The 26,842-nt window shown below is 34.4% G+C and overlaps 1 protein-coding gene across 1 annotated transcript; it reads right to left on the reverse strand.

The window, feature by feature from the left end:
- Nucleotides 1-3,081: 3,081 nt before the first annotated feature.
- LOC106755817 (E3 ubiquitin-protein ligase PUB23) lies at nucleotides 3,082-4,713 on the reverse strand. The gene has a single exon (XM_014638032.2). The coding sequence runs from the start codon at nucleotides 4,639-4,641 to the stop codon at nucleotides 3,442-3,444; it is 1,200 nt and encodes a 399-aa protein (XP_014493518.1). The 5' UTR covers nucleotides 4,642-4,713; the 3' UTR covers nucleotides 3,082-3,441.
- Nucleotides 4,714-26,842: the final 22,129 nt, after the last annotated feature.

A 26,842-nucleotide genomic window follows, 5' to 3' on the forward strand; every position in this document is an offset into this window, starting at 1 on the left:
CAATAATTTTAATTTATATAATATATTTAAATGGATTTATCTTTTATTCAAATATATATTTTTGAAGTTTAGGTCCAATCCATTTAATTGGATTTGGATAATTCAATCGAGACAAAACGATTTAAAACTAGATTTGGATAATTCAATCGAGACAAAACGATTTAAAACTAGATTGAGAGGAGTTAGTTTATGTCAAAGAACAAGTTAAGTTAATTCAAGCCAAAGGATCAATTGGTTTGGGGCTTAAGTCAAATGTTGAGTGGAGACGACCTATGTCAAAGGAAGCCTAAGCTAAAGAATTGAGTTAGTTAATGTAGGCCTAAGACTGAGCCTAGTCAATCCAAGTCAGAGGTCAAATTGATTTGACACAAGTAGTTAAGAAGGCTTGAGCTTAAAATCTAGATGATTTAGCTAGGGTGAGGGTTGAGGCGAGTCGGCTTAGGCCGAAAGGTTAATCTAAGTCATCCTAGGCTTAGGGTTGAGCTGAATCAATCTAAGTTGAAGAGTTATGTTAAATCATCTCAGGTCGTACCAAGTCAACTCGTTTCTAATAAGGTTGAGACAAGTCAGCTTGAGGGGAAGCTGGAGTTAAGGTGACCAATTCTAAAGTTCTAGCCGAGTTGGTACAAATCAAAATCTAGTCGAGTCAATCAAAATCTAAGTCAAATCGAGGCCCAAACCCTGGTTGAGTCAAGTCAATATGGGTACAAGTCGAGTTAAGTGGGTTTGAACCTAGGCCAAATCAAGTAAACTCTTACTAAGATTGAGGTAAAGTGGTACAGACCCAAGTCAAGTCGAGTGAAACAAGTAAATACGAGTCAATATGAATTTAAGCTGGATTAGTTGGTGCAAAACAGAAATCAAGCCAAGATGGGTTGAGATAAAGATCAAGTCGAGTCAACCCAAGATAAAGGTTGAATCGAGTTAACCCAAGCCAAAGGTCTAATTGAATTTGGTGAGCCTACCCATAGTAAGCCAAGTTGACTCAGGCTCATGTCTAATCAAGTTTGCCTTGCCCATGTCGAATAAACAAGTCTACTAAGTTAGTCCTAATGGACTTAATGTGATTAACATACTAGATTTGATCCAACTTAAATTGGATTGGAAAAATTCAAATCTAATTATTAAAATAGATATGAATAATAAATTCAATCTATTTTATCGAATCTAAATTGAACCTACAATGAATTTTAAAAATTTCAATCCAAAATTGCAAATATAATTTATCCATTTTATTACTTTTATAGATTTTCTTTAGGTCTTTAACTTTTACCAAAAATTGAAATTAGTTTTTATTTAAATTTTTCAAGCAATTTAATCCCTCAACATTAAAAAGGAATTGATTTATCTTCAAAATAAAGCGACGATAAAAATTTGTCTTCAAAATGAAATGTTAAAAAAAATCATTTGACACATATAATGACTTGTCTAAACATTATACTTTATGGTGGAACAACAGGCAACTCAACAAAATTTTAATGCCATTTCATTTTAATGATTAAATTCACTCATCTATGAAGTTAAATTGGAGGATTAAATTGTCTTAGACTAATTCTATTTTTTTTAGGGATCAAAATTATATTTAATCATTTTCAATACTATGATCAACTCAATAAAAAAAACATTTTTCTGTTTAAGTTAAAAAAAAAATCGTTTATTTCTTTCAATCTTTCACCATATGTTGGGTTTCAACTTGTGACTTTTGGGCCCTAGCTATATTGTATGCATAAGCCATTGACGAGCCTACATCCAATAACATGTGAAAAGAGTTTGGTCAAACGTAAACTCTACGACTAAGAGTTTTCATGGGTGTTTTAGTTGAATATTTTGAAACCTATGTGGTTTTGGGTACAAGTTCCATTGGGCTGACTCTATTATGGCCATTCATTCTACAAAGAAGGCCGAATCATCTTGTTTATCATGAACATACCAATTTATGATATGATATTGATAGGAGAGTTGAGATCAAGAGTTGACTTCATTAAGTTTATTGATTATTCATAGAACCTTAGCTACTATTCTTAACTATTTTAAAGTGTTAAGAGTTTATGATTTAGATAGAAATAGAGGACAATTTAATTTATTTTATATTAAAATAAAATATAATTAGATGTGTTATTAAAATGAATGCAAAAATATCATTTTTATACCATTTAAAAAAAATAAAAAGATAAAATAAATTTATGATAACAAAGTATATTTTTTATATAACAGTGATAACTATATATAATAAGAAAACATATTAACAAAATAAATAAATAAATAATACAAATATTTAAAAACTGAATAATTAATTATATATAATATTTTATTCTAATACTCTAAGATTGAAATAAAAAGAAAACATTGAGTATGATCATGTGATTCCGTTCGTAGTTAAAAACATGTTTAATAATTAATAGTTATTGAATTGAAATATTAAATAGTTGACAATTTTTTTAAAGTCGTGAGTAATACGTTATCAACTCTAATATATTGACGGATAGTTAATTGAATATTAAAATATGTGGAAAATTTGATAAACAAGTAACGTAATTGCGGTTTCTTTAGTAACCCGGTCAAATGTGTGTGGGTAATAACGACTTTCTAAAAATTTATTTAAATTTGGATCTTACGCTAATTTTATCTTCATTAACTGTCACTTTAGGAAGGTATTTTGATAATCTGAATCTTAACCTAAAAATTTAATACGCATTATCCTTCAACATGCAAAAGCAATATACACTTCAATCACGAAGTTGTGTTAAAGAAAATGGGTCACATAGAAACATTCATTAATCTTAAACAATTTTTTTAACAACTTTTTATAATAAATTATGTGCCATTATTTTATTTTATTAACAGCTTTTTAATAATAAATTATGTGTCACTATTTTATTTTATTAGTTTGTATATTTTAAACAGATAAATCACAAACTATTTTATATATATATATATATATATATATATATATATATATATATATATATATATATATATATATATAAACGATGATATAAAAGTTGGTAAAAATACTTTCATATTTAAAATATGTTCATGGGTGTTTCCAAAAGTAGGTCAAGCAGCAAAATTGATTTTAAGCTTACATCAATGGCTCTTTGTCTTTATATGAGAACCAAGTGGATTAGGTGAAACTAATACTTCAACATTGAAACATCATGTGCAGCTAAAAGCTCAGCACAACCAACCAAAATCAATCTCACCTTTTTCTGTGGGTCAAAGCGTGTGAAAGAATGCACATGACAATCCAGTGAAAACTTAATTACAGTTCTTGAGCTTGATGTTCACAAACATGGATACTGGGATTCATTTTCCATTCACAACGCTTGAGAGGTTCATTCACATATATAAAATTCCAGGATAAACAGTCAGAAAACATCAGGGACAAGAACAAACATATATTTCAATACTTTAACCTTGATAAATGACAAAGCCATGAGATCATGGATAAGATGCAAGCAATGGAAGAGGAATGCATGTGGAGTTCCTCCAGACTAGAGAGTGCAATTTGAGTGTCTCCTTTGCCCTTTCTTTGGCCTTGAAACAACCCTCCACTTGAAGCACCAAGCACAACTTTGACACTGCCCCAAACAGCAGCATTTCATGAAGAACTCTTGGGGTGGCTGAATACCTACAAATGGAGGTCAAAATTTTCACCCCTCTATCACTTGCCACTTGTGAAACCCTCAGAATTTTCTTTGCCACAACAGCAATTCCAGCTCCATGGCTCACCAATTCAGCCCTTCCTTCTGCACAGCCACATAGTTTTTCCAAAGCTATCAACATCAGTTCACATGCTCTCCTATCAGACGCGTCAACAAGTAGCTCAACGATGACTAAAACTCCACCACTCTCAACTGCTTTGATCTTGTTCCTGCCCCATGAACACAACTCCACCAGAAGTTTCAAAGCTGCCTTTGAAGCCTCCAGTGAAATCTGATCCCTCAACACTCTAATTATCTCCACAAACAGCTCTGGGGTGACATTGTTCAATTGGGTTGGACTAGCCACCTTAAGTGCTGACTTCAATAGCAAAGTTGTATAACTTCGAGATTGGAACTTCCCAAGCTTCAAGACATGAAGCAAAGACTCAACAAACTGAATCCCTTCGTTGTTCATCAGGTTTTTAAGCTGAGATTCAGAAGGGTTTAGGTGAAACATGATTTTTATAGCTGCTTCACTCATACCAGTTGAATTTATCATCATGGTGGAAGCCAAGAAATCTATTGCCCCTGCAGACTCCAAACAGATTTTGTTACTTTCACTTTCAAGAGCAATATATTGAAGCCTACTAAGACACTTGAGCTGTTTTTCCGGGAACTTCTTTGCCTCTAAGAGAAGTTTGACAATCTCGGTTTGATCAATGGTTGGGTTTGGAGATGAAAAGGTTTCATGTCCAAAGCAGGCATTGTGGTCGCACCAAGCTTGGATCAAACGTCGGAGAGTGTGGTTTGGAGTAAGATCTGTGTGTGACAGTGATTGCCTAGTGACAGGGCAGGTTTTGTTGTTCTTGCATGAAAATAACCATCTCTCTATATTTTGTCTGTCATATGTCATTCCTGTGCACAATGTCACGGGATCTCTCATAAGCTGCAATGAAACTGGACAGAGGAAAAGAGCAGGAACCTCCGTTTCATCCATGTTTGGTTGGATTGAACTGAGTTCTACCTAAAAAGAAATGACATGAAAGAAATAGTGTTAGCTTTGGTCTTCCTTTGAATTCTATTATGGAAGAGTCAGAGAAAAGAACAATAAATAAATGACAACCATAAATTAGCTACAAAATAAGATGAATACTATAAATATATTATATCAACTCTAAAGTATAAGAATTCACTTTTTAATATATTTTCAATTTTATGATTACAATTTCAACATGTCACGTTATTTTTTATATCAAAAAATAATGTTGTTTGAGCTAAGAAAGACTATTTATAAACAAAAGATAAAAATAATTAATTAATGTAGTTACGTTCTCAAAACTTAAGTTAAAAAATACCAACTAAATTAGAATAACGTATTTATTATTGTTTATTATTATTAAAATTCGTGAAAATGCATAAATAATATATACATATACATATTTAATGGTCCCATTTAGTGGAAATTGAGTAAACTTTAGCACACAATATAGTGAAAAGAGTATAAAAAGTGTGTTTCATAAATCAAGGACACTAACTCACTATTTAAGACAATAATATGAAATAAATATAAATATATACTTATTTAATATTTATTTTATAAATAGATGGAGTCACTAATATTATAATTAAAGTACTAAAACTCATAAAACAAATTTGGCACATCATACAGACTCGAGACGAGTTAGATTAAAAAAATATAAATTTTAATATGGTCCAAAATTAAATTTAGCTCAACAAGAATCTGATTTACGTAAGTGTTCGTGGTTAGTCACCAATTCATTATGAAAAAGTATTGAAAACAAACATCCTAACACAGTCGAACACCATCCAACAATTTAAAAAAAGAAAAAATAAATTGGATGGAAGATATACATGATCAACGAATCCTCTCCTTCCATTTCTGCTTCTTCCTAATTTCTTCAATAATATGATGTTTCTTTTTATCATAATTATTTCATTAATTTGAAACTTAGATCAATTTTCATATTAGAAAAAAAATAGATCAAAGGAAAATTAATAAAGCTAAAACACTATAATAAGTCCTTTATCTGTTTTAGTTTATACAAACTTTATTTTATAGTTATAGAGTAGACATTGCAAGAAAACAATATTTTTTTTATCATTTGATTAAATTTATTGTTAAATCTATTAACTTATTCTCTATCAACATTTAATAATATACGCAGGAGATTTTATACAATAATAAAAATAATTAAAAGAATGCAAAATATTGTATTAGCCTTTTTTTTAAATATATGTAGCATATGTGGAAGACACGTAGTGAGAAAAAAAAAGAGTGGAATATTTTATACAAGTTGTTGTGAATGATAAGGTCAACACATGGAAATTAAAAGGAAGAGATGGTGATGGTGAACAATTTAAGAGCTTTAACGTGGGAGATAGCATATTAAATGATGAAATATAAAGACCTTCGTTTTTTCTTTATTACTATACCAGCTCCCGTTGCAAATTGCAATTGCAATTAAGCCCTATTTTGACTTCTGTTTAATTATACTTTTTTTCAATTTTCAATGAAAATAAAATGGAGTTTCGTAATCCAATATATTTATTTGAAAACATTAAATTTTTCTACACGTTTTCTTTTGTTACATTTTATTAATTGCCTTCGGCAATGATAATTTTATTAAATTTTTATGCTGTATCAAATATATATGAAAATTTTATGTGTATTAAAGTATTATTCTGTTTTAAATTTAAGATTCCTTTTGGGAAAATTATATGGACTGGGATGTTGTTCAGAAGGTAATACAATAATTTCTCAGGATATTTAATTAATCAATGGAAAAATAAAAAAAATAAAAAAATAAATGTGTGAAGTCCGAATAGCAACAAATTTAAGTCAAAGAGACGCAGATGTTAAAAAAAGAAAAAATAAATAAATAAAGTGGGTTTGACTATTGACTTTTCTATCTACAACAACACTTGGATACCCGTGTCATGAGGAATTTGTATATTTCTTCTTTTATAATGTTTGTTATACTTAATAATAGGTATTAATATCTCCATTTATATTGCACCTCATAAAAGAATAAAAAAGTTTTGAATTGCCACTAATTATATTTTCTTTTTATCATGTTTTTTTACCCTCTTTATAATGTTTTATATTTGGCGTTAGTATTATTATTACAGTATTTTAAAATATTATCGTATCAATATATTGGTACTTTTTTAAGTATTATCTATTTTTCGTTAGTATAGGTATCGCTAATTCTTATACATATTTTGAAGATGATTATATAATATAATATATATCACTCATTGTTATTAATATTTTTTTCTTAAACTATACAGAGATACAAAATACTTCCTCTACTAGTATTATTTACCTCAATAAAAATTATTATATTCTAATACTGCTGTCAGAGTCCCTTTAAATTACTTTTTCATTAGAGAGGTCTAATTTTTAGGGTCAATAATAGTTAAGGATTATTTTTTATATTTTTAGGAGTTTTTTTTTTTCTATTCGCATTTCGAAGTATGTTTTGTGTATTACTTGAAGTAAATATAATCGCATTCCTTTTTTTTTGTCAGTCAAAATATTTCAATATCAACTTTTAATATACTTTTTAAAGTATTATAAATGATGACATTCTCGAACAATTTTATTAGTTTTTCATACATACCACTAGACTATAATTTTATTTTTTATTTTTATCAATCATATTATATTAGTTGTTAGTATTTATTTGTAAAAAGAGTTGAATCGGATAATTTTTTATTTTTCTTCAGAATAATTACGTGTCAGTTTTCACAAATAAGATACAAAATTAATATTTAATGACTGATAATTTATTTTTATTTTTATAAAAATTATGAATGTGTCAAAATAATTATATTATATTTTAGTAGATATTTGATTTGCCTACTCTACACTCGTTTGAATATTTGAATTATGGTAGTAGAAAGTATCTAGCTCTTGTTTTTGATTTCATATTTAGAAGTCATATTATAGATCCTAAACTAACACAAATCCAATACTACTTTTAGATTTAGTTAGTTGTTCATAAACAACTTATCATATATAATAATTGTTCCTAAGAAAAGGGCTCAAGGTTAGGCACAATCTCGCTCTCTATCTCCAGAACGCAGTCTTTACCTCTTCCCGAACGGCGGCCACCTGCACGTTAGCACTCCGACGCTCAAGTCAGCAGGGTCACCACAGTATATAGGTCAAGTAATCAGAAAAAAGGTGAAATACCTGGGTAAGCTTCCTATACTTATAGAAATTGTATTTTGTAACCGTTACTTTTACGTTACTCGCAAGATTCGCGTCATTAATGGTCATTGGTAACGTGCCCTTAATTTTCGCTCCTTCCACTTCCGCATTACTTCCTCATCTGGACCATCCAGCCTTCATGGGTTGTTCCTCCTGTGTCCTCTCCTGATCATCCTTGAAGGTCTCTCGATCTACCTTCCCGTTCCACACTACATTAAGCCTCCCAAGCCCTGAGCAGCTGATAAGTGCGAGAGGGTTTATTGCAGTTTTCCAAGGGGAATGATGAAACGTCATGAACTTCAAACCCTACGATCTGGAGAGACACGAAAGGACCAGATTGATGTGTCTGTCATTTAACACAAACTTCGAAGAGTCGCGTGTTATTCATCGTTGGATTAAACTGAGTTCAACGGCCACGATCAACCCGCAAAACCGCTTTTTCCGGCTATAAATAGGAAGAGGGTCCCTCCCCATTTGCTACTTTACTCATCTCAAGCACTGCCTCCCGATCTTGCGCCCCTGCTCCCCGATCTTCCCCTCAAATTTCCCGTTCTTCCTTTATCTCCATCAAGGTAATGTCTCTTTCCTCCCGATCTAGCGACACGTCGAAAGACGAAGGTCGAGGGTATGATGACAATGCGACTGATTCGTCCTCTCCCTCGAGTACAGAGTCAGCCCACTCTAATTCTTCCAACAACCCGAAGATGATGACAATGTAAATGTAGCATTCAACGTAGATAGTTCCTGAACCTGGTTTTCTATCATTCCTCCCCCAACCGTGCAGGGGTATGATTGGGCCCCTCACGAGGTACGAAACCATCTTCCTTACTTTATCACTACCACATCGATGAGACACCTGTTAAGTAGGGTAGACTTTCTAACTAACCTCCGGGATGTAGATGATTATTGTTTTGATGTGTGTCGTTCGAATGAACGCGCTTGTCACGGTCGGGAGGGATATGGGTTAGATTTTTTCTATGCTTACATAACCCTGTTTCGAGATTTAGCCATACATCTCCCTTTTACTGACTTCCAAATGGGCGTCTTAAGGGAATTGAATATCTGCCCCGCCCAGCTTCACCCGAACGCGTGGGCATTCATGTAGGTTTTTTGCGTGCTATGCTCTGGGTTACTCTTAACCCCTACTCCCGCATCATTCCTATATTTCTTCCGAGCCTTGCCCAACTCTAGCCGATCGTGGATTTCATTAATCCCCATAAAAGAGAGGCAGCTTTTTACCTCTTTTAACTCATCGTATAAAGACTTCAAATCTAATTTTTGCAAAATAGCAATCCTAGAGACTGGTCGGCCTAAAATACCTTTTTGATGACGGTCGTCCGAGATTTCCTTTTTATTGGACCGAACATCCCAACCGCGTTGACTATTGGGCCAAATCCAAGATGACCAAGGATGAGCTGGACGTGATCAGCCAAATTGATCTTCTACCCCGCAAAACTTCATCTCAGAAAATAATAAATCTCCTAGGAAGTGACACTCTACGAGATAGGGTGTTTGGTAAGGTTTTCCTCCTTGTTCAATCCCTTGACCGATTTGTATTAACTTGCCTAAATTTTCTTTTATATTGCAGATTTCTTTGGGGGTATGGAGCGCCACCAATCGTTTTTTAGGATAATGGCCCGCAAGAAGGCGTTGGGGACGCCCGATGACTCCACCCCTGCCCTTGTGACCGCCACCGCAGAGCCCACCCCCTCCCGTTCGGTGAACCCTGCTCTAACTTTGTCGAGCTCGGTTCCCACCGATGACACCAAACCTATTAGCGTAGATGTGACCAAGAGCAAAGGCAAAAGGAAGTCTTCTCAAGAGAAAACCCCTTCCCCGAAGAGGAGAAAGATGAACTCTCCCTTGCTGACCGGTCCTCTCGATCCCAACGTTCACTTCGCCGACCGCCTTCAGTTTAATCTTAATGCTGAAGAGAAGAAACCCTTTAATTGGATGACTCCCTCTGAGTCGCTAAACATTGCCTACGAGTTGATTGCTTGGGCCAGTGTCTGCCTAAATTATACTGCTGGAACCAACAAGTCGCTGCTAGTAGCTGAGTTAGAAAATGCTCAGAAGGATCTCCAGGCTCTGAAGGAGGAGAATTCCAAGCTAACCCTATGGATAGAGGAGATTACCAAGACTGCCGAAGATGATCGGAAGAAAGCGTCAGAAAACTTGAAGAAGGCTCAAAACAATGTAACCACGCTGAAACGGTCCGTGGATTCCCTGAAGCTGGACCTCCAGAAAGCCACTGTGTAACATTCCGAGCTGATTAAAGAAAAGGACGCCTTAGCTGCCTAGCGGGATCAGCTCCTTGCCGAAAATGCCTCCCTCGAAGATGAGGTCTGCCAGCAACGCCAACTAGGTTTTGAACAAGGGATTGTGCAATGCCATTATTTTTTCAAGACTCCCCTAGACCATCCTAGTTATGACATTATGAAGGTGTTCGAGGATGGCAAGCTGATAGATTTGTCCCTTCAACTTCCTGCTAGCCAGGCAAACATCCCGGTCGTTTCGGAGGGCGCTCCATCCACCTTGCCTGCCGATCCTGTCACTACATGTACCGATCCTCCTGCTGCAACTTGAAGTTTATTTACTTTGCCAATTTTTGTATTGCCCCGTAGTTTTTGTCATAGTAGAACAATTTGCATATTTTATCTTTTTGTCATGCAATGTATGCACTTTATTAATCTGCGTTGTTTACCATGGCTTTTATATATGCTGCTTTTGTTCTTCGCATTCGTAATACTTGAAGTTTTCCTTCCTCGTTTTTTCTTTACTACTCTCGGTCGTGAGCTTTAGGATCAATTATCTGACCCCGTTCTCCATCCTTCCTCCAACCAATCAGGAGTCAATTACATGACTTCTTGTGCTTAGATGAGATCAATTTCCTGACCTCGCTCTCCACCCTTCCTCCACCCAATCAGGAGTCAATTATCTGACTTCCTGCGTTCGCACAAGTTCAATTTTTCTGACCTCGTTCTCCACCCTTATTCCACCCGATCAGGAGTCAGTTATCTGACTTCCTGCGTTCGCACAAGGTCAATTTTCTGACCTCGTTCTCCACTCTTATTCCACCCGATCCGGAGTCAGTTATCTGACTTCCTACGTTCGCACAAGGTCAATTTTCTGATCTCGTTCCCCACCCTTATTACACCCAATCAGGAGACAATTATCTGCTCAACAATGAGGAAAATCTGATATTATTCAACTAAAATAAAACTTTAAATGGGTAGCGTTCCACGTATTAGGCAAAACTTCCCCATTCAGCAAGGCTAATCTATATGCTCCGTTGCCCAAATCTTCCTGGACCCTGAACGGTCCTTCCCAATTGGCTGCAAGTTTCCCCTCGGTTGCCTTCTTCCTAGCTTCTGCTGTCTTTCGCCATACCAGATCACCTTCTGTGAACTGTTTATGCCTTACCTTCGAGTTATACCTCCTGGCCACCAGTCTTTTATACGCCTCGTTCCTCACTGCAGCAATAGCCTGTCACTCCTCTAAGTCGTCCAGGTTGGCTCTTAATTGCTCATTGTTCGAGTCTGATTCATTCAGTACACACCGAGCGGTAGGACTACCAACCACTACAGGTAACATAGCATCACTCCCATAAGTTAGATTGAAGGGTGATTCTCCAGTTGAGCTGTGTGGAGAACACCGATACCCCCAGAGTATCTGATCTATTTCCTCCACCCATTGCCCCTTTGCCTCTCCCAATCTCTTCTTCAATTCCTGCAGAATAATCTTGTTAGCAGCTTCCGCTTGGCCGTTCGTTTGGGGATGTTCCACTGAACTGGTGATCGGGGTGATTCCCAATTCCCTGTAGAAGGCTACCAACTTCCTGTCTATGAACTACCTTCCATTATCGGTCACAATCATCTTTGGCAATCCGAGCCTGCACACTAGCTTCCACACAAAACTCTGAACTTGAGCTGCTGTTATTCTGGCTAATGGTTCCGCTTCTACCCACTTGGTGAAGTAGTCTACAGCTACCAAGAGGAATTTCTTTTGCCCCTTAGCGATTGGGAAAGGCCCAATGATGTTCATCCCCCACTGTGCGAATGACCATGGGGAAAGGATGTGTTGTACTTCGGTAGCAGGTGCATGAAATACGTTACCATGCTTCTGGTAGGCCACACACTTCTGCGCAAAAGCCACACAATCTTTCTCCATAGTTGGCCAGAAGAACTCTGCCCTTAACGCCCGAGCCTTCAACGCCCGACCACCGGTGTGCCTTCCACATATCCCTTCATGCAGCTCTCTCATCACATAACTTGTCTCCTCCATCGACAAACATTTCATCAGCGGTGTGACATATCCCCTTCGATATAATTCTTCTCTAATAATGCAATACCTGGCTATCTTCTTTGACTCGTCCGCCCGAAGATTCATTCCTTCGTCCTGCTCTTTTATGAGACGCGGAATTTCACTCTTTCAGTCCTCCTGATCGGTCGTGGCATAGAAACTACCGATCGTAGGGCCATGAAGGACCTGCCTTATGATCGTATTTAGATGTCCCTTCACTTTTCCACTGGCTAGTTTGGACAACATATCAGCCCTTGTATTATCTTTCTTGGGTACATGCTGAATACTTATTGTCCGGAAACGAGCTTCTAACTTTTTGGCCTTGTGGTAGTATTGTAATAACTTATCATCCTTGACCTGGAACCCTCCATTCATGTGCTCTACCACCACTTGCGAGTCCGTTCGGCACTCCATATGAGTTATTCCCAAGTCATGAGCCAACTTCATTCCTGCAATCAGTGCTTCGTACTCAGCTTGATTGTTGATAGTCTGGAATTTAAATATGATTGATTGTTCAACCATTAAACCGTCTGGTCCTTCAAGCACCACCCTCGCTCCCCCTCCATTTTTGCATGATGATCCATCCACAAATAGCTTCCAACTACCCGCCTCTTTCTTCTCTTCCCCTATCAACTCCACTGCAAAATCGGCCAAGTGTTGTCCCTTGACCGATCCTCGTGGTTCATAGCGTAGCCCGAACTCCGACAGCTCTATTGACCACCCGATCATCCTCCCTGCTAGGTCGGGTTTTTGCAGAATTTTAGCAATTAGGTAATTAGTCCTAACCATCACTTGGTGGCCCTGAAAATATGGCCTCAAACGCCTAGCCGCGTACAACAGTGCCAAAGCCAGTTTCTCCAATCTTTGGTACCGAACCTCCGCCTCCTTCAAGCTTCGATTAACAAAATAAATAATCTTGAATTTTGGTTTCTCCTAAACCAATGCCGCGCTTATTGCATCATCCACAACCGCCAAGAAAACTTGCACCTCATACTTAGGTTTTGGCCGTCCCATCACAGGTGGTTGGGTCAAGATATGCTTAACCAAACCGAACGCTCCTTCGCAATCCTCGTTCCACCCTTCATATGCACCTTTCCTCATCAACCGAAGGATGGGTTTTATTCGTTCGGCTAACTTTGGGATGAACCGCGACAAAGATGTCAATCTTCCCACCAGTCTTTGAACTTCCTTCAAGTCCTTCGGGCTGCGCATGTCCAATATAGCTTGACATTTATTGGGGTTTGCCTCTATTCCACGTGCCGTCAGCAGAAATCCCAAAAACTTTCCAGCATGAACCCCGAACGTGCACTTCACTAGGTTCAAACGCATACCAAACTTTCTCAATTGCCCAAAAACCTCTTCCAAATCTTTTATATGATCTTCTGTTGATGCGCTCCGAACCACCATATCATCCACATACACTTCCATACATCTACCTATCTGCTCAGAGAACACTTTATTCATCAACCTTTGATAAGTAGCCCCTGCATTTTTTAGCCCGAACGGGATGACGTTGTAACAATACGTATCACGTTCGGTAATGAAGGTTGTCTTCTCACTGTCCGGCTTATACATGGGGATTTGATTATACCCCGAATATGCATCCAAAAAACTAAGAATCTCATACCCTGAAACCCCATCAACTAACCCGTCAATGCTTGGGAGCAGATATGTATCCTTGGGACATGCCTTATTCAAATCAGTGAAGTTTATGCACATTCTCCACTTGTCGTTCGGCTTCTTGACCATAACTACGTTGGCTAGCCAAGTTGTATACTTAATTTCTCGAATAAATCCAGCCTCCAAAAGTTTTTGTACCTCCTCATCTACTGCTTCCCTTTTTTATACGTCGAGCCTCCTTTTCTTCTGCGCCACCGGTCGAGCATCTTTGAATATGGATAACTTATGGGACACAACATCTGGATGTATCCCTAGCATATTCGCTGTTGTCCATGCAAACAAATCCTTGTTTTTTATCAGCACCTGTCCAATATCTTCTGCTTGACTTTGATCCAGGCTTCTCCCAACTGTCGTGACTTGATCCTCACCTTCCAGCCGGAACGGTTGAGTATCCCCCATTGGTTCTATTCGGTCCTCTAAGCTGGTCCTTGGATCCAATTCTGCCATCGCTGCTACCGATTGATGCTACCTCATTCGAATAAGGGGTGCTCCTCTAACGCACTTTGATAGTTACAGGACACTGGAAACCGACAGTGAAAGTATTGTAAGAGATTAGAAACAGTCCAAAAGAGCAATGAAAAATGGGAAAGAATTTATTGCATATGTGGCGCATTGTGTAACGCCCCGGCAACTTACAGGGACTGCTGACTGCTTAACCATGGAGTTCTTATGAGTTAGGCTACCGAAAAGCAAATGCTTTTGTTGATATGAGTAGCCAAATCAATTCCTTTAAGCTATCCTTCAACTGTATAGTCCCATACCTATACAGTCTTTAGATCTCTCTCATTTCGGTGTATGTTCGATTCGTCCACGTGTCCCTTCCACTGGAAGCCTACCAGGAGCCACTCCTTGTCCATGCCTCTTACATTGGCGATCACTCCACGCCCTCGTCAGTGCCCGGGTGTCACATGCCCACCAACTTCTGCATGGTTCGTCCTCGAACCACACCGTACTGGGAGAGGCTAAGCTCTGATGCCATTTGTAACGCCCCGACAACTTACAGGGACTGCTGACTGCCCCCACACATCAACACTAGGCTTTCCAGTGTGCTTTGTCCTCACTCACACACTTTCTGAGAAAACTTTCCGGAAGGACACCCATCCGATAATTACTCTAGGCTAAGCACGCTTAACACCAGGGCATTGACGAGGGCGGGGAGTGATCGCCGGTGCTAGAGGCACGGACAAGGAACGGCTCCTGGCAGGCTTCCAGTGGAAGAGGCACCTGGACGAATCGAACATACACTGGAATGAGAGGGATCCAGAGACTGTATAGGTATGGGACTATACGGTTGAAGGATAGCTTAAAGGAATTGATTTGACTACTCATAGCACCAAAATGCATTTGTTTTTCGGTACCCTAACCCATAAGAACCACATGGTTAAGCGTGCTTAGCTTGCAGAAATTCTGGGATGGGTGACCTTTTAGGAAGTTTTCCCGAAAAGTGTGCGAGTGAGGACAAAGCATTCTGGAAAGTCTCTTGGTGATGTGTGGGTGCTGTAAGTTGTCGCGGCGTTACACATTGCTGTCACTCAGAAATTCTGAAGGCACCAATAAAACTGGATTGGACTGCACGCACTGTTATATCTTTTTTATTTAAGAAAAGTGTTATGAACATAGATAATGCTTTGCGGAAAAACTGAACTTCCCAAAAATGTCTTTTCATTTAATAGTTTATTTTTTATTATTATTTTTATTTAGTTAAAAGATTCATTCAGGTACTAGTATTCATTTTGTTTTTTTTTAATTTTAATTTTAGATATATGTATCAATAAAACCCTTTCAATAATACTGTTTTTTAAAGTATTAATTATTGTAAAAATGTTTGTAAAAGACATTCAATAGTTGTATATATCTTAAATAAAGTTTTCAACTTTTAAGTAATATTTTTTTTTAATATTTCACTTTTAATTTTCAAACTTTTCGTCTTCCTAGTCTAGAATTCTTTTTTACTTCACCCTTGTGACACTCGGACACTAACGAGGGTGGGGAGTGATCGTCGGGGCTAGAGGCACAGACAAAGAGCGGCTCCTGGCAGTCTTCCAGTGGAAGGGGCACCTGGAGGAATCGAACATACACCAGAATGAGAGGGATCTAGAGACTGTATAGGTATGGGACTATACGGTTGAAGGATAGCTTAAAGGAATTGATTTGACTACTCATATCACCAAAATGCATATGTTTTACGGTAGCCTAACCCATAAGAACACCATGGTTAAGCGTGCTTAGCCTGGAGAAATTCCGGGATGGGTGACCTTCCGGGAAGTTTTCTCAGAAAGTGTGCGTGTGAGGACAAAGCACACTGGAAAGTCTCGTGGTGATGTGTGGGTGCTGTAAGTTACCGGGGCGTTTCACATTGCTGTCACTCAGATATTCTAAAGGCATCAACAAAACTGGATTGGACTTCATGCACAATTATATCTTTTTTATTTAAGAAAAGTGTTATGAACATAAATAATGCTTTGTGGAAAAACTGAACTTCCCAGAAATGTCTTTTCGTTTATTTTTTATTATTATTTTTATTTAGTTAAAAGATTCATTCAGGTACTAGTATTCATTTTGTTTTTTTTTTAATTTTAATTTTAGATATATGTATCAATAAAACCCTTGAAATAATACTGTTTTTTATAAAGTATTAATTATTGTAAAAATGTTTGTAAAAGACATTCAATAGTTGTATATATCTTAGATAAAGTTTTCAACTTTTAAGTAATATTTTTTTTTAATATTTCACTTTTAATTTTCAAACTTTTCGTCTTCCTACGTTTAGAATTCTTTTTTACTTCCCCCTTGTGACACTCGGGCACTGACGAGGGCGGGGAGTGATCGTCGGTGCTAGAGGTACAAACAAGGAGCGGCTCCTGGCAGGCTTCAAGTGGAAGGGGCACCTGGACGAATCGAACATACACCAGAATGAGAGGGATTAAGAGACGGTATAGGTATGGGACTATACGATTGAAGGATAGCTTAAAGGAATTGATTTGACTACTCATATCACCAAAATGCATTTGCTTTTCGGTAGCCTAACCCATAAGAACCCCATGGTTAAGCGTGCTTAGCCTGGAGAAATTATGGGATAGGTGACCTTCTGGGAAGTTTTCCCGGAAAGTGTGCGAGTGAGGACAAAACACACTAGAAAGTCTCGTGGTGATTTGTGGGTGCAGTCAACAGTCCCTGTAAGTTGCCGGGACGTTACAAATGGTATCAGAGCCTAGCCTCTCCCAGTACGGTGTGGTTCGAGGAAGGAATTGATTTGGCTACTCATATCACCAAAATGCATTTGCTTTTCGGTAGCCTAACCCATAAGAACCCCATGGTTAAGCGTGCTTAGCCTGAAGAAATTTTGGGATAGGTGACCTTCCGGGATGTTTTCCCGGAAAGTGTGCGAGTGAGGACAAAACACACTGGAAAATCTCGTGGTGATGTGTGGGTGCAGTCAACAGTCTCTGTAAGTTGTCGCTGGAAAGTCTCGTGGTGATGTGTGCGTGCTGTAAGTTGTCGGGGCACTACACATTGCTGTCACTCAGAAATTCTGAAGGCATCAACAAAACTGGATTGGACTTCACGCACAGTTATATCGTTTTTATTTAAGAAAAGTGTTATGAACATAAATAATGCTTTGTGGAGAAACTGAACTTTCCAAAAATGTCTTTTCTTTTAATAATTTATTTTTTATTATTAGTTTTATTTAGTTAAAATACTCATTCAAGTACTAGTATTCATTTTGTTTTTTTTTTTAATTTTAATTTTAGATATATGTATAAAAAAACCCTTTCAATAATACTGTTTTTTAAAGTATTAATTATTGTAAAAATGTTTGTAAAAGACATTCAATAGTTGTATATATCTTAGATAAAGTTTTCAACTTTTTTTGTAATATTTTTTTTTTTAATATTTCCCTTTTAATTTAATATTTCACTTTTAATTTTCAAACTTTTCGTCTTCCTAAGTTTAGAATTCTTTTTTACTTCACCCTTCAAGATGGATAAATAATTATTTGATACATTATACAATGATATTTAGGATTTTTTTTGTTAAGCCTATTATACTAATATTATTTTTTTAATAGGATTTTTTTCTTCAAACATAAATTTGAAGTTATTAATATTGTATTTTTTTTTTCAAATGATTAAGGCTAAGTGTTTTTGTCTAACAGTAAAAATAAATGTTCTTATTGATTTTTCAGTGGAGTAAGATAATCTCCATGTTTAAACAGACTTGAATAAAACTCTAAGAGAACATATCAATATGTATTAATATGTATTAAATGTGGCTGAAGCTTTATTTTTCAGTCCAAGATATCAATTCAGCTATGGACAAATGTGTGTTCAAATATTACATAATATTACAACAAAAATCACCTTATTAGGTTTCATATGAACCTAAATCTGATTATCTCGAATGTTTGGCTTATGCAACAATGCTATCCTATTCCAAAACCAAATTGACTCATCTATGTCATTCCATTAATTTACTCTTTAGTACTATAAATCAATTCATCGAGTTCTATGATCCAAACTTAATTATTAGTTGTTTTTATATGTCCAATTGAGTACATACAACTCTACAAGACAATTTTTTATTTTTCTTTTCTCTTGGTCATTTGGCCTTGTCTTAGGTCTTGTTCTAGATTCATTTATCTTAAAGTGTCTAGATAATACCTATAAAAGGTATTCCATATCTTAAATTAGAATGAGGTCCAAACGCTTAGGTATTAAATGCAATAATCAATGTTATCAATTACTTTAGTTGGACCTCCTATTTATACAAATTATAATGGGCTTTTACTTACCATCAACCTAATTATAGCCTAATCTCACCCTAATCCTAATTAAAAAGCTTATTTGTCCTAATCTATCCATATGATTTTATGAAGATGATGTGATTTTATTTGTCTCACTAATTGTTCTATAGGATCAGTTTGATTATCCTATGTCAGGGTTAACATAATCAGTCTACATTGAACCGACCAAACTTATACTATGTACAAGTCCCATAAGCTCGAGCGGTCAAGTATTGGCTGCGATGAGATGAATGTTTTGTGGAAGTAATTTGGTAGTATTGCTTGGTATTAGATTCTTATTGGATGTATTTGAAAAGGTTATTGAGGGCTCAAAGAGTTATGACACCTCGTGTCACATGCTATCAGCTTTGACACAAGATATGAAGTGTCACGTGTTCTTAACCATTAGATGTGTCTAGATCTAGTGATCCAAATTACGCGACGGTTATCGCCTATCATTTTCATATTTCTTCCAATGAGATTTTACACACTTCAATCGATCTTCACATTCTTTTTCTCTTAAGGTAATAAAGTTAACCGTGGGTATTTCTTCTTCAAGAGAGTTATCTGGTTAGAACGGTTAAGGATATATCCTGTTCCATCGTCACCGCTTGGGTCATCTTTAGGGAGCCAAGCATCAACCAAACAAATTGTTTCATCAGTTATCGCCGACAAACATATTTGAATAATGTTGGCAATAAGGAACAAACATTGAAGGGGTTTGCCCAGAGTGCAACTAGTGGGATCAAAATTGATGTGTCGGTGGAGGGGGCTAAGTTGAACCTACTAGAGATTCTGGGTTACGGATAGGTGTCCCATGATGTTCATGAACACAACTTTCAGTATCGATTGGGAAGCATTCGGGCGAAACGTCTGTTCAAGGCAAGACATGTGCTCCCTTAGTTGAGGATATTTTTGGTATTGCGTTAAAACTCAATAAAAAGGTCTCCTTCAATCTTATCTCCATTTAGAAGAAGTTGATCAAGGGTCTTTTGGAGCTCGATGCAATGGATGCTTTACCCGAGCTAAGCGTCGATCGACCTTGCTTACCAAGTGAATCGCTCTCGACAAAAACTAGTTTGAGGTTACCCGATTAGAGAAGGTTTTGAATGACTCCTGGGCGAATATATGTCGCATTTCCATTTTGATCGCACAATTAAAAGACGTGAATGTTGCTCATGCTAGTTTAGTGCAACTATCATCCACTATATCTCCCACCTTCTTTCCACCCTTTTCTTACTTTTACTTTCATTCATTATGTGTTTCATCTCATTCATGGAGGGCTAAGCTTCTAGAGGTCGGTTCCACTATAATTTCATTATGGATTTTGAGGTTAGATTAAACTAATGTTTTTGTTCTTTTGATTATTATTTTAGGTTATTTTTTATATACATCTTTTATCTCTCTATCACATAAAAAGTAATGGTTTTTACATCATAGCTAATTAGCAAGGTGTTTTAATCTATATGCATGTTGATCATATGAGTCTAAATGTTTTTAATTTTGATTGAGAATATACTTTGATTAAAGTTAGAAACTTTTATATGATTGAAGTGATTTTCACTACCAATTGATAATGTACTTTAATTAGTGGTAAAAACTTTAAGAATAATTAGTCAAGAATATAATTTGATTAATTAATTTTTAACTTGGTAATAGATATATTAAACATAATATGATTTAATTAAGAATGTACTTTTATTAAATTTATTATGAATAATATAAAATGTATTCTTTTATTTGAAAATCTACTTTGATTAAAGTGTAAAATCGCCAAAAAATTAATTACGAAATTACTTTAATTAATTTGAAATAAAAAATAATCAATTGAGCAATAATTTGTAGATAATCGATAACGAATTTATTTTGAAAAACATTGGTATTAACTCTTTTACTATAATCATTTTAAGGTCTTCTATTAATTTGTTATTTTATTAAATTCATATGTATATCGATCTTTAATGTTAGTTCTACTATGATAAATTTTTATTTTTATTTGTTAGTATTTGCATTGTGTTGCATTAATATTTTGTATAAGTAATTATTGAAAAGCAATTTTGTATTTGTTTAAATACAATTGAAGATTAACTTAATCATATCTAGTTAGTTAACTACTAACTTAGCAATACTAAAATTGTCTTGGTTAAGTATTAGTAATTTGATAGTAAGGAAGAGAAAAAATTGCACAAGTGATTTTATACTGGTTCGGATCACAGATCCTACGTCCAGTTGTTAATCTCAATCGAGAATTGACGTTTCATTATCACAAACCAACAAACTGTTACAAACACAAAGAAAAATAAAACAGTTTAAGGTTAGAACATCTCTCTTGTTACCCCAAGAGATGAAACTCACTTCACCTAAAACCTTCAAGGAATGAACACATCCTCTGAATGTTTCACGAATGATGATCACCTCCTTTGAATCTTTACAAAGGATGACAGACTTTAACTCAGCAACAACAACAACACTCAACCACACTCCTGCTAAAAGTTCTTGCTCTATGTCAACATCAAGTTCTCAAAGCCACAACACAAGGGTTACACAAACCCTAGAACACTTACCACAGTACACAACAGATAAGAATTTCGAAATCAACTTATTTCGTATTCTATATTTTAGAATGAGAGTCTCAATCTAATTTATAAAGATCTCACTCAGGGATACCTCCAAAAATTCATTGTCATCTATTTAGCATATAATAATTGATTATCTAGTTATGGTAATCGATTATGTATCAATGAATGCACAACGGTCAAAAACTTGCTTGAAAAACCTCATAATTGCTCGTAATAATCGATTATTGATAATTGATTATCATAAGTTAATAATCGATTATCTTGAATATAAAATGAGATTTTCTAATTCAAAATGAATTTTAACGCAAACAATACATAAATCAAATATAAATCACAGCCTATACATCAATCTACTAAATTACAAAAATTTTAATATAAAACAAATCTTGATGAAGATCTTCTTATAACAAAAGACTTGACTTTGAAATATTATCAAAACTTTTTCTCTTTACCTTTATGTTAACAAACAATAAGATACAGAAAAATTGCTCAGAAACCATGTATGGCCTGAAATATATGAATTACAAAGGTGTTTTATTCAACACAAAATTATCCTTTTTCTATTTAATTCATCATGTTCTATAACATAAAAATGAACCTGTTAAGTTTGTCCACTAACACTCGCCTAAAACTATTCTAAAACTATTATATAATTGTCTAATTTAACGAAATAAACGTTATTTGAATTATAACTTCATAATTGGTTAAATTTAATTATTTGATTAAATTATAACAAACAAGTTTCATAATTAGTTTGAAAGGGACATTCTTATAAAAATATAAATTTTCAAAATATAGAACGTGCATATGTTTAATACTCAAGGGATTTATGAGCAATTATCTAAAACATGTGTTGCCCCAATGTTGTAAAGCCCGATATGAAACTGGACCATAGGCATTTCTTCCCTCACGCCCATAATTTCTGCCCGGACTCCCATTAATTTGAAATTCCAAATTTACTCCCCTGTATAGAATTTTCACTTTCGATTTTGGATTGGGTAATCCGAAGACGTAATCCAGTGCTAACCATCAATATTTTTATGTTTCAGAATCTATATTTTGAAATATAAAATAAAAAATATATATTCTGAATTACACCATTCATATTATATGTTACAATAAGGTAATATATTTGGATTAATTTAAAAGGCACTTTTTTTATTTAAAATTGTATTATGGGTTATACATTCTAGAAACTTAATCAATCTGGAATAAACATTTGACAACCAAAAATGTTATAAAAAATGATGTCTTCAACTAACATGGTGGACCAATTAGTGTACAAGAGAGTTCTTGACAACTGCAAAGGATTTCGAAGTGGATCTGAAACATAAATATATAGTATGATATCCGGAACAAGCTTTTACGAAGAATAACTGTATATTGGATCGTAATCAAATCAGAATTATGTTACCTTGATAGGTTAAAAAGTAACTCGGCTGACATTTAAATTATTGGGCTAGTAGTTTAGCAGAATCAAACATATTTTATTAAAGGATATTGAGAATAAAATAATCAAGGATATCTGATTAAAAATATTGATAAATTGTTTATGAACAATCAACCGGATTTTAAGGTAATTCTTTTTATATTTTATTGGACTTATGATAACCTATAAATATAGAGTAAACACCAAAAGTCATTCAACTCGCGTTCTACTCACATTCAACTCATACTCTTAAAGACCAAAAATCATTTCGAATATTCAATTAAGAGCCAAGGCTTTTCAATACACGCCTAATTTGGACGTCAGAGTGTCTTTTGCAGGTACATTCCCTTCTCCACAGTAAGACGACCGAGCGGTCAAAGCTTAAAAATCACCAAACGATCAAGATTATAGGTGATCGAGCGATCCAGACAAAAAAAAGATAATCGGAAAACCAGTTCAAGTATCGAGAAACGTAAAATCACATTGAAAAAGTTAGTCTTTCAATTTCACAAAATCTACACCGAAATAATAAATTTAAAGAGAAATAGGAAAAACAAGATGCACGACTGGTGTATGATGAAGAAGACGAAGTGGAAACTATAAGGACAAGCTAATCATTTTATACACGGCATCCAGATTGAAATTGTGGAGAACTTTGACCGCAGTCTATGGTTCAATGTTGTAATCCAAAACTCATCTATAAATAATACAAATTTGTGGAATATAGAAAGCAATTTTTTACACATGTCACAACCACAAAATTTTTTAAAAATAAAATAAAATAAAATTTAAGTTTAATCATCCCAGTTGTTTTCGTGTTTAGTTGAAAGTCTCTAATTAGTTTTTCAAATTTTTATTTCAATTGACTCCCTATTTAAAAATAAATAAATAAAGCAAGGTCATTTCCATTAATATATTACTAACATTTAAATAGGGTATTACAGTTTGTAGTTTTTTTTTTAAATGTTTTTTAATTATTTTTATTTTTTATTTCTTGTATATATATTTTTAGAAATGAAAAAAAAATTCATGTATTAAACTCACAATGTGTCACGTGTTAATGACATATGACATGATAGTAATAGTATCATGTCAACGTCATGTCATGTGTCATTGTATTCGTCTTAATTTGATTATATATTTTATTTTATATCAATTCAGTCCTATTTTTTTAAATTAAATAATTTCATCCCTTTCCAAATTAAAACAAAATTTAATTTGTATATAAATGTTATACAGATATTTTTATTAAAATTCATATTTTTATTAAATACTTTTAACAAGATTAAGTTTATTTATATTTTACATTGAGTTTATTATATCAATTAATTTAATTCCTCGTTCGCAAATCTCTACAAACAATAAAATCGGTTGAAGTGAACACACCCTTAAAGAAAACAGTATTCTAACTTAATGACATGAAATTTCATTTTTCTAAAATAAAAAATCGGAAAAAAATTCATAGAAACCCTAATTATATGTTGATTGTCTTACTCCGTTTTCCCTTCCATGCTCTTCCACACTCTTTTACATTTTATTTCCATTCTTACTTTTACCAATCACATCACTTTAACTCTTATAGGTATATTTAAATAGCACAATTAACATTTATATAATTAACTAAATATAAATATAAATAAAATTAATCTTAGTAAAAATATTTAATAAAAAAATCAATTTTAATAAAAATATTTATATAACATTTATATACAAATTAAATATTGTTTTAATTTGGGGAGGAAAGAAATTGTTTAATTTTAAAAAAATTAACACTAAATTGAGACAAAATAAAAAATACAAAGATTAAATTAAGAAAAATGTAATTACATGTGGCATGACAGTAACATGTGGCACTAGCATTGCTGCATCACACTGTAATTTCCGTGTGGCATAATGTTAATTTAACACGTGTCAATTTTGTTTATAAAAATAAAAAATATATATTTAAAAAAAAAATTATGAATTGACACGTCATACCCTATTTAACAATGTCAATAATGTATTAAAGAAACTGACATAATTGTTTCAATTTTTCAAAAATAGGAATCCACTTGAGATAAAAAATAGTTGAAGGATCCATATGGGACTTTAAAAAAAAAATGGAGAATGATTAAACCTAAAACTTAGCTAAAAAAGAGGAAAGAAATATATGTAATTTAGTACCTTTCAATTTGAAATTTAAACATCAATGAATAAATGGCTCCTTCTTATTATACCTTTTTATTTTCCTAGAAAACCACATTTTCTCATTTCTTGCTAAACCTTAGCCGTTTCAAAACCTATTTCTCTCACTTCTATCCTCTTATAACATTCAAAAGACAATTTTCTCCATTCCTCTCTCTCTCTCACTTTTATCCTCTTTCTGGATCTCCTGCTCTCTTGGTATCTCTCTCTCATTCTAGGTCTCATTTCTCACTATTAAAGGCTACCTTTCCTACCCTCTTCCCCCATTATTCTAGGTACTGCAACCCTAAATATTAATACATATTTTATTTTCTTTTGTCTAGAATGTTATCTAATGTTGTTTTTGTTTATATCTATTTTTAATAAAAATGGGTACCTAAGAATGATTCAAAGATCTGAGTTGTTGAAAGAGCAGAAATGAGAAAGGAAAGGAAGATACAATGAACACCAAAGAATGGTAACTATTAAGGAATCAAGATTTAAGTTTTTTTAGGTAGATGACATTGTTTTTTTCTCTAAGTGTTGTTTATGTTGTTTTTTTTTCTTCAGATATAAATGTTTTTCGAAGGTTATGTGATGTTTTCTTTTGCGTGTTCTTTGGGAAAGATGATTGTTTGAATATTAACAGATTAAGGTTTCAAATCCTTTGTATCTATGTTCCTATTTTTGGTGTAAGATATAAATAGTTGAGTGTTTGTTGCTTATAATGACCCGTATTTGAAATGTTATTTAACTTTATTGTTTTTTATATGTTTTTTTCATTATTTTTTCAAATTTGTTATTGATTTGGCCAAACCCTTCTTCATCCACTGGTGTTTAGCCTTGAATAAAGGGGTAGGGGCATTGCAATCTCTAGTTGATCCACTCATGTTTGGTAGGCACATTTTTCTCCTTTTCTGGCTATTCATACTCTTTTTTTAGTCTTCAATTTCATTTTCTTAATACTAGAAAAGTGTCTAATATAATTTAGTTTTGATGTCAATTTGACCTTTATCTTGTGTTGATTATATTAAATATTTGTCGAAATCATCTTAATTTGACTTGTTTTGCAGATGGAAAAACTTCTTTTAACAACATTTTTTTAACAACTTTTTGACAACGCATACGTGACAGTTTGTGATTGATCCGTTTTAAATATTTTTTAAACATAAATTCAAATAGACCAATAAATAGATGACACGTGTCCTGTTGTAAAAAAAAATGTCAAAAAGTGTTGTCAAAATATCATTGTCCTTTGCAGATTTTGATGACAAGAGAGAGTCAAAGGAAAAAAACAGAAAAGTGGAAGAATTCTAAGCAATTGCAAAACTAACTTTGGCGCGACTAAAGCGAGAATCATGAAGCTTGAGTCACATTAGAAAACTCACCTTAGAGGAAAACCTCAAGCACTGAACTAGAGGTTAAGCCACGAAGGCTCTTTCTCAAAGAAGTTATCTCAGGAGCTAGAACACTAAAAGCATGAGGCTTGAACCACAAAGGTATCCACCTTAAAAGACCTTTGTATTGGGATCCACATTTTCACCGCTAAAGTCACACCTTTGCTCCTTTATTTTGAGAGACTTCCGACAAATCTTAGAGGGAGACTTTTATAGAGTTTCTCATACACTTTCCTCTGTACTTTAAAAAATATTATTAGAGGTTTAGAAGATGATGTATTTTCTTAGAGGGAGACTTTTATAGAGTTTCTCATACACTTTCCTCTGTATTTTAAAGAATATTATTAGAGGTTTAGAAGATGATGTATTTTCTTTGTATGAATTTTTCTATCCATTATAAGGAGCTAATTCTCCTAAAGTGTTTAAGGAAGATGTAACCCTTTGAAACTCTCTTGTAATTGATACAATTTTATTTATGGAAGTATGCTTTTAATTACATGTTTGTTAATCGATTTATACTTGTAGTTGGATGAACTGATCACTCATCTTACTAGCTTGGGATTGAGTGGGAACTAGTTTCAAATTGTGGTCCAATTGATTCTCCTAGTGCTTTTAGATTCTCAAATAA

Source organism: Vigna radiata, chromosome 2 (genome assembly GCF_000741045.1).
Source record: "Vigna radiata var. radiata cultivar VC1973A chromosome 2, Vradiata_ver6, whole genome shotgun sequence".
In the NCBI taxonomy this organism is placed as follows: domain Eukaryota; kingdom Viridiplantae; phylum Streptophyta; class Magnoliopsida; order Fabales; family Fabaceae; genus Vigna; species Vigna radiata.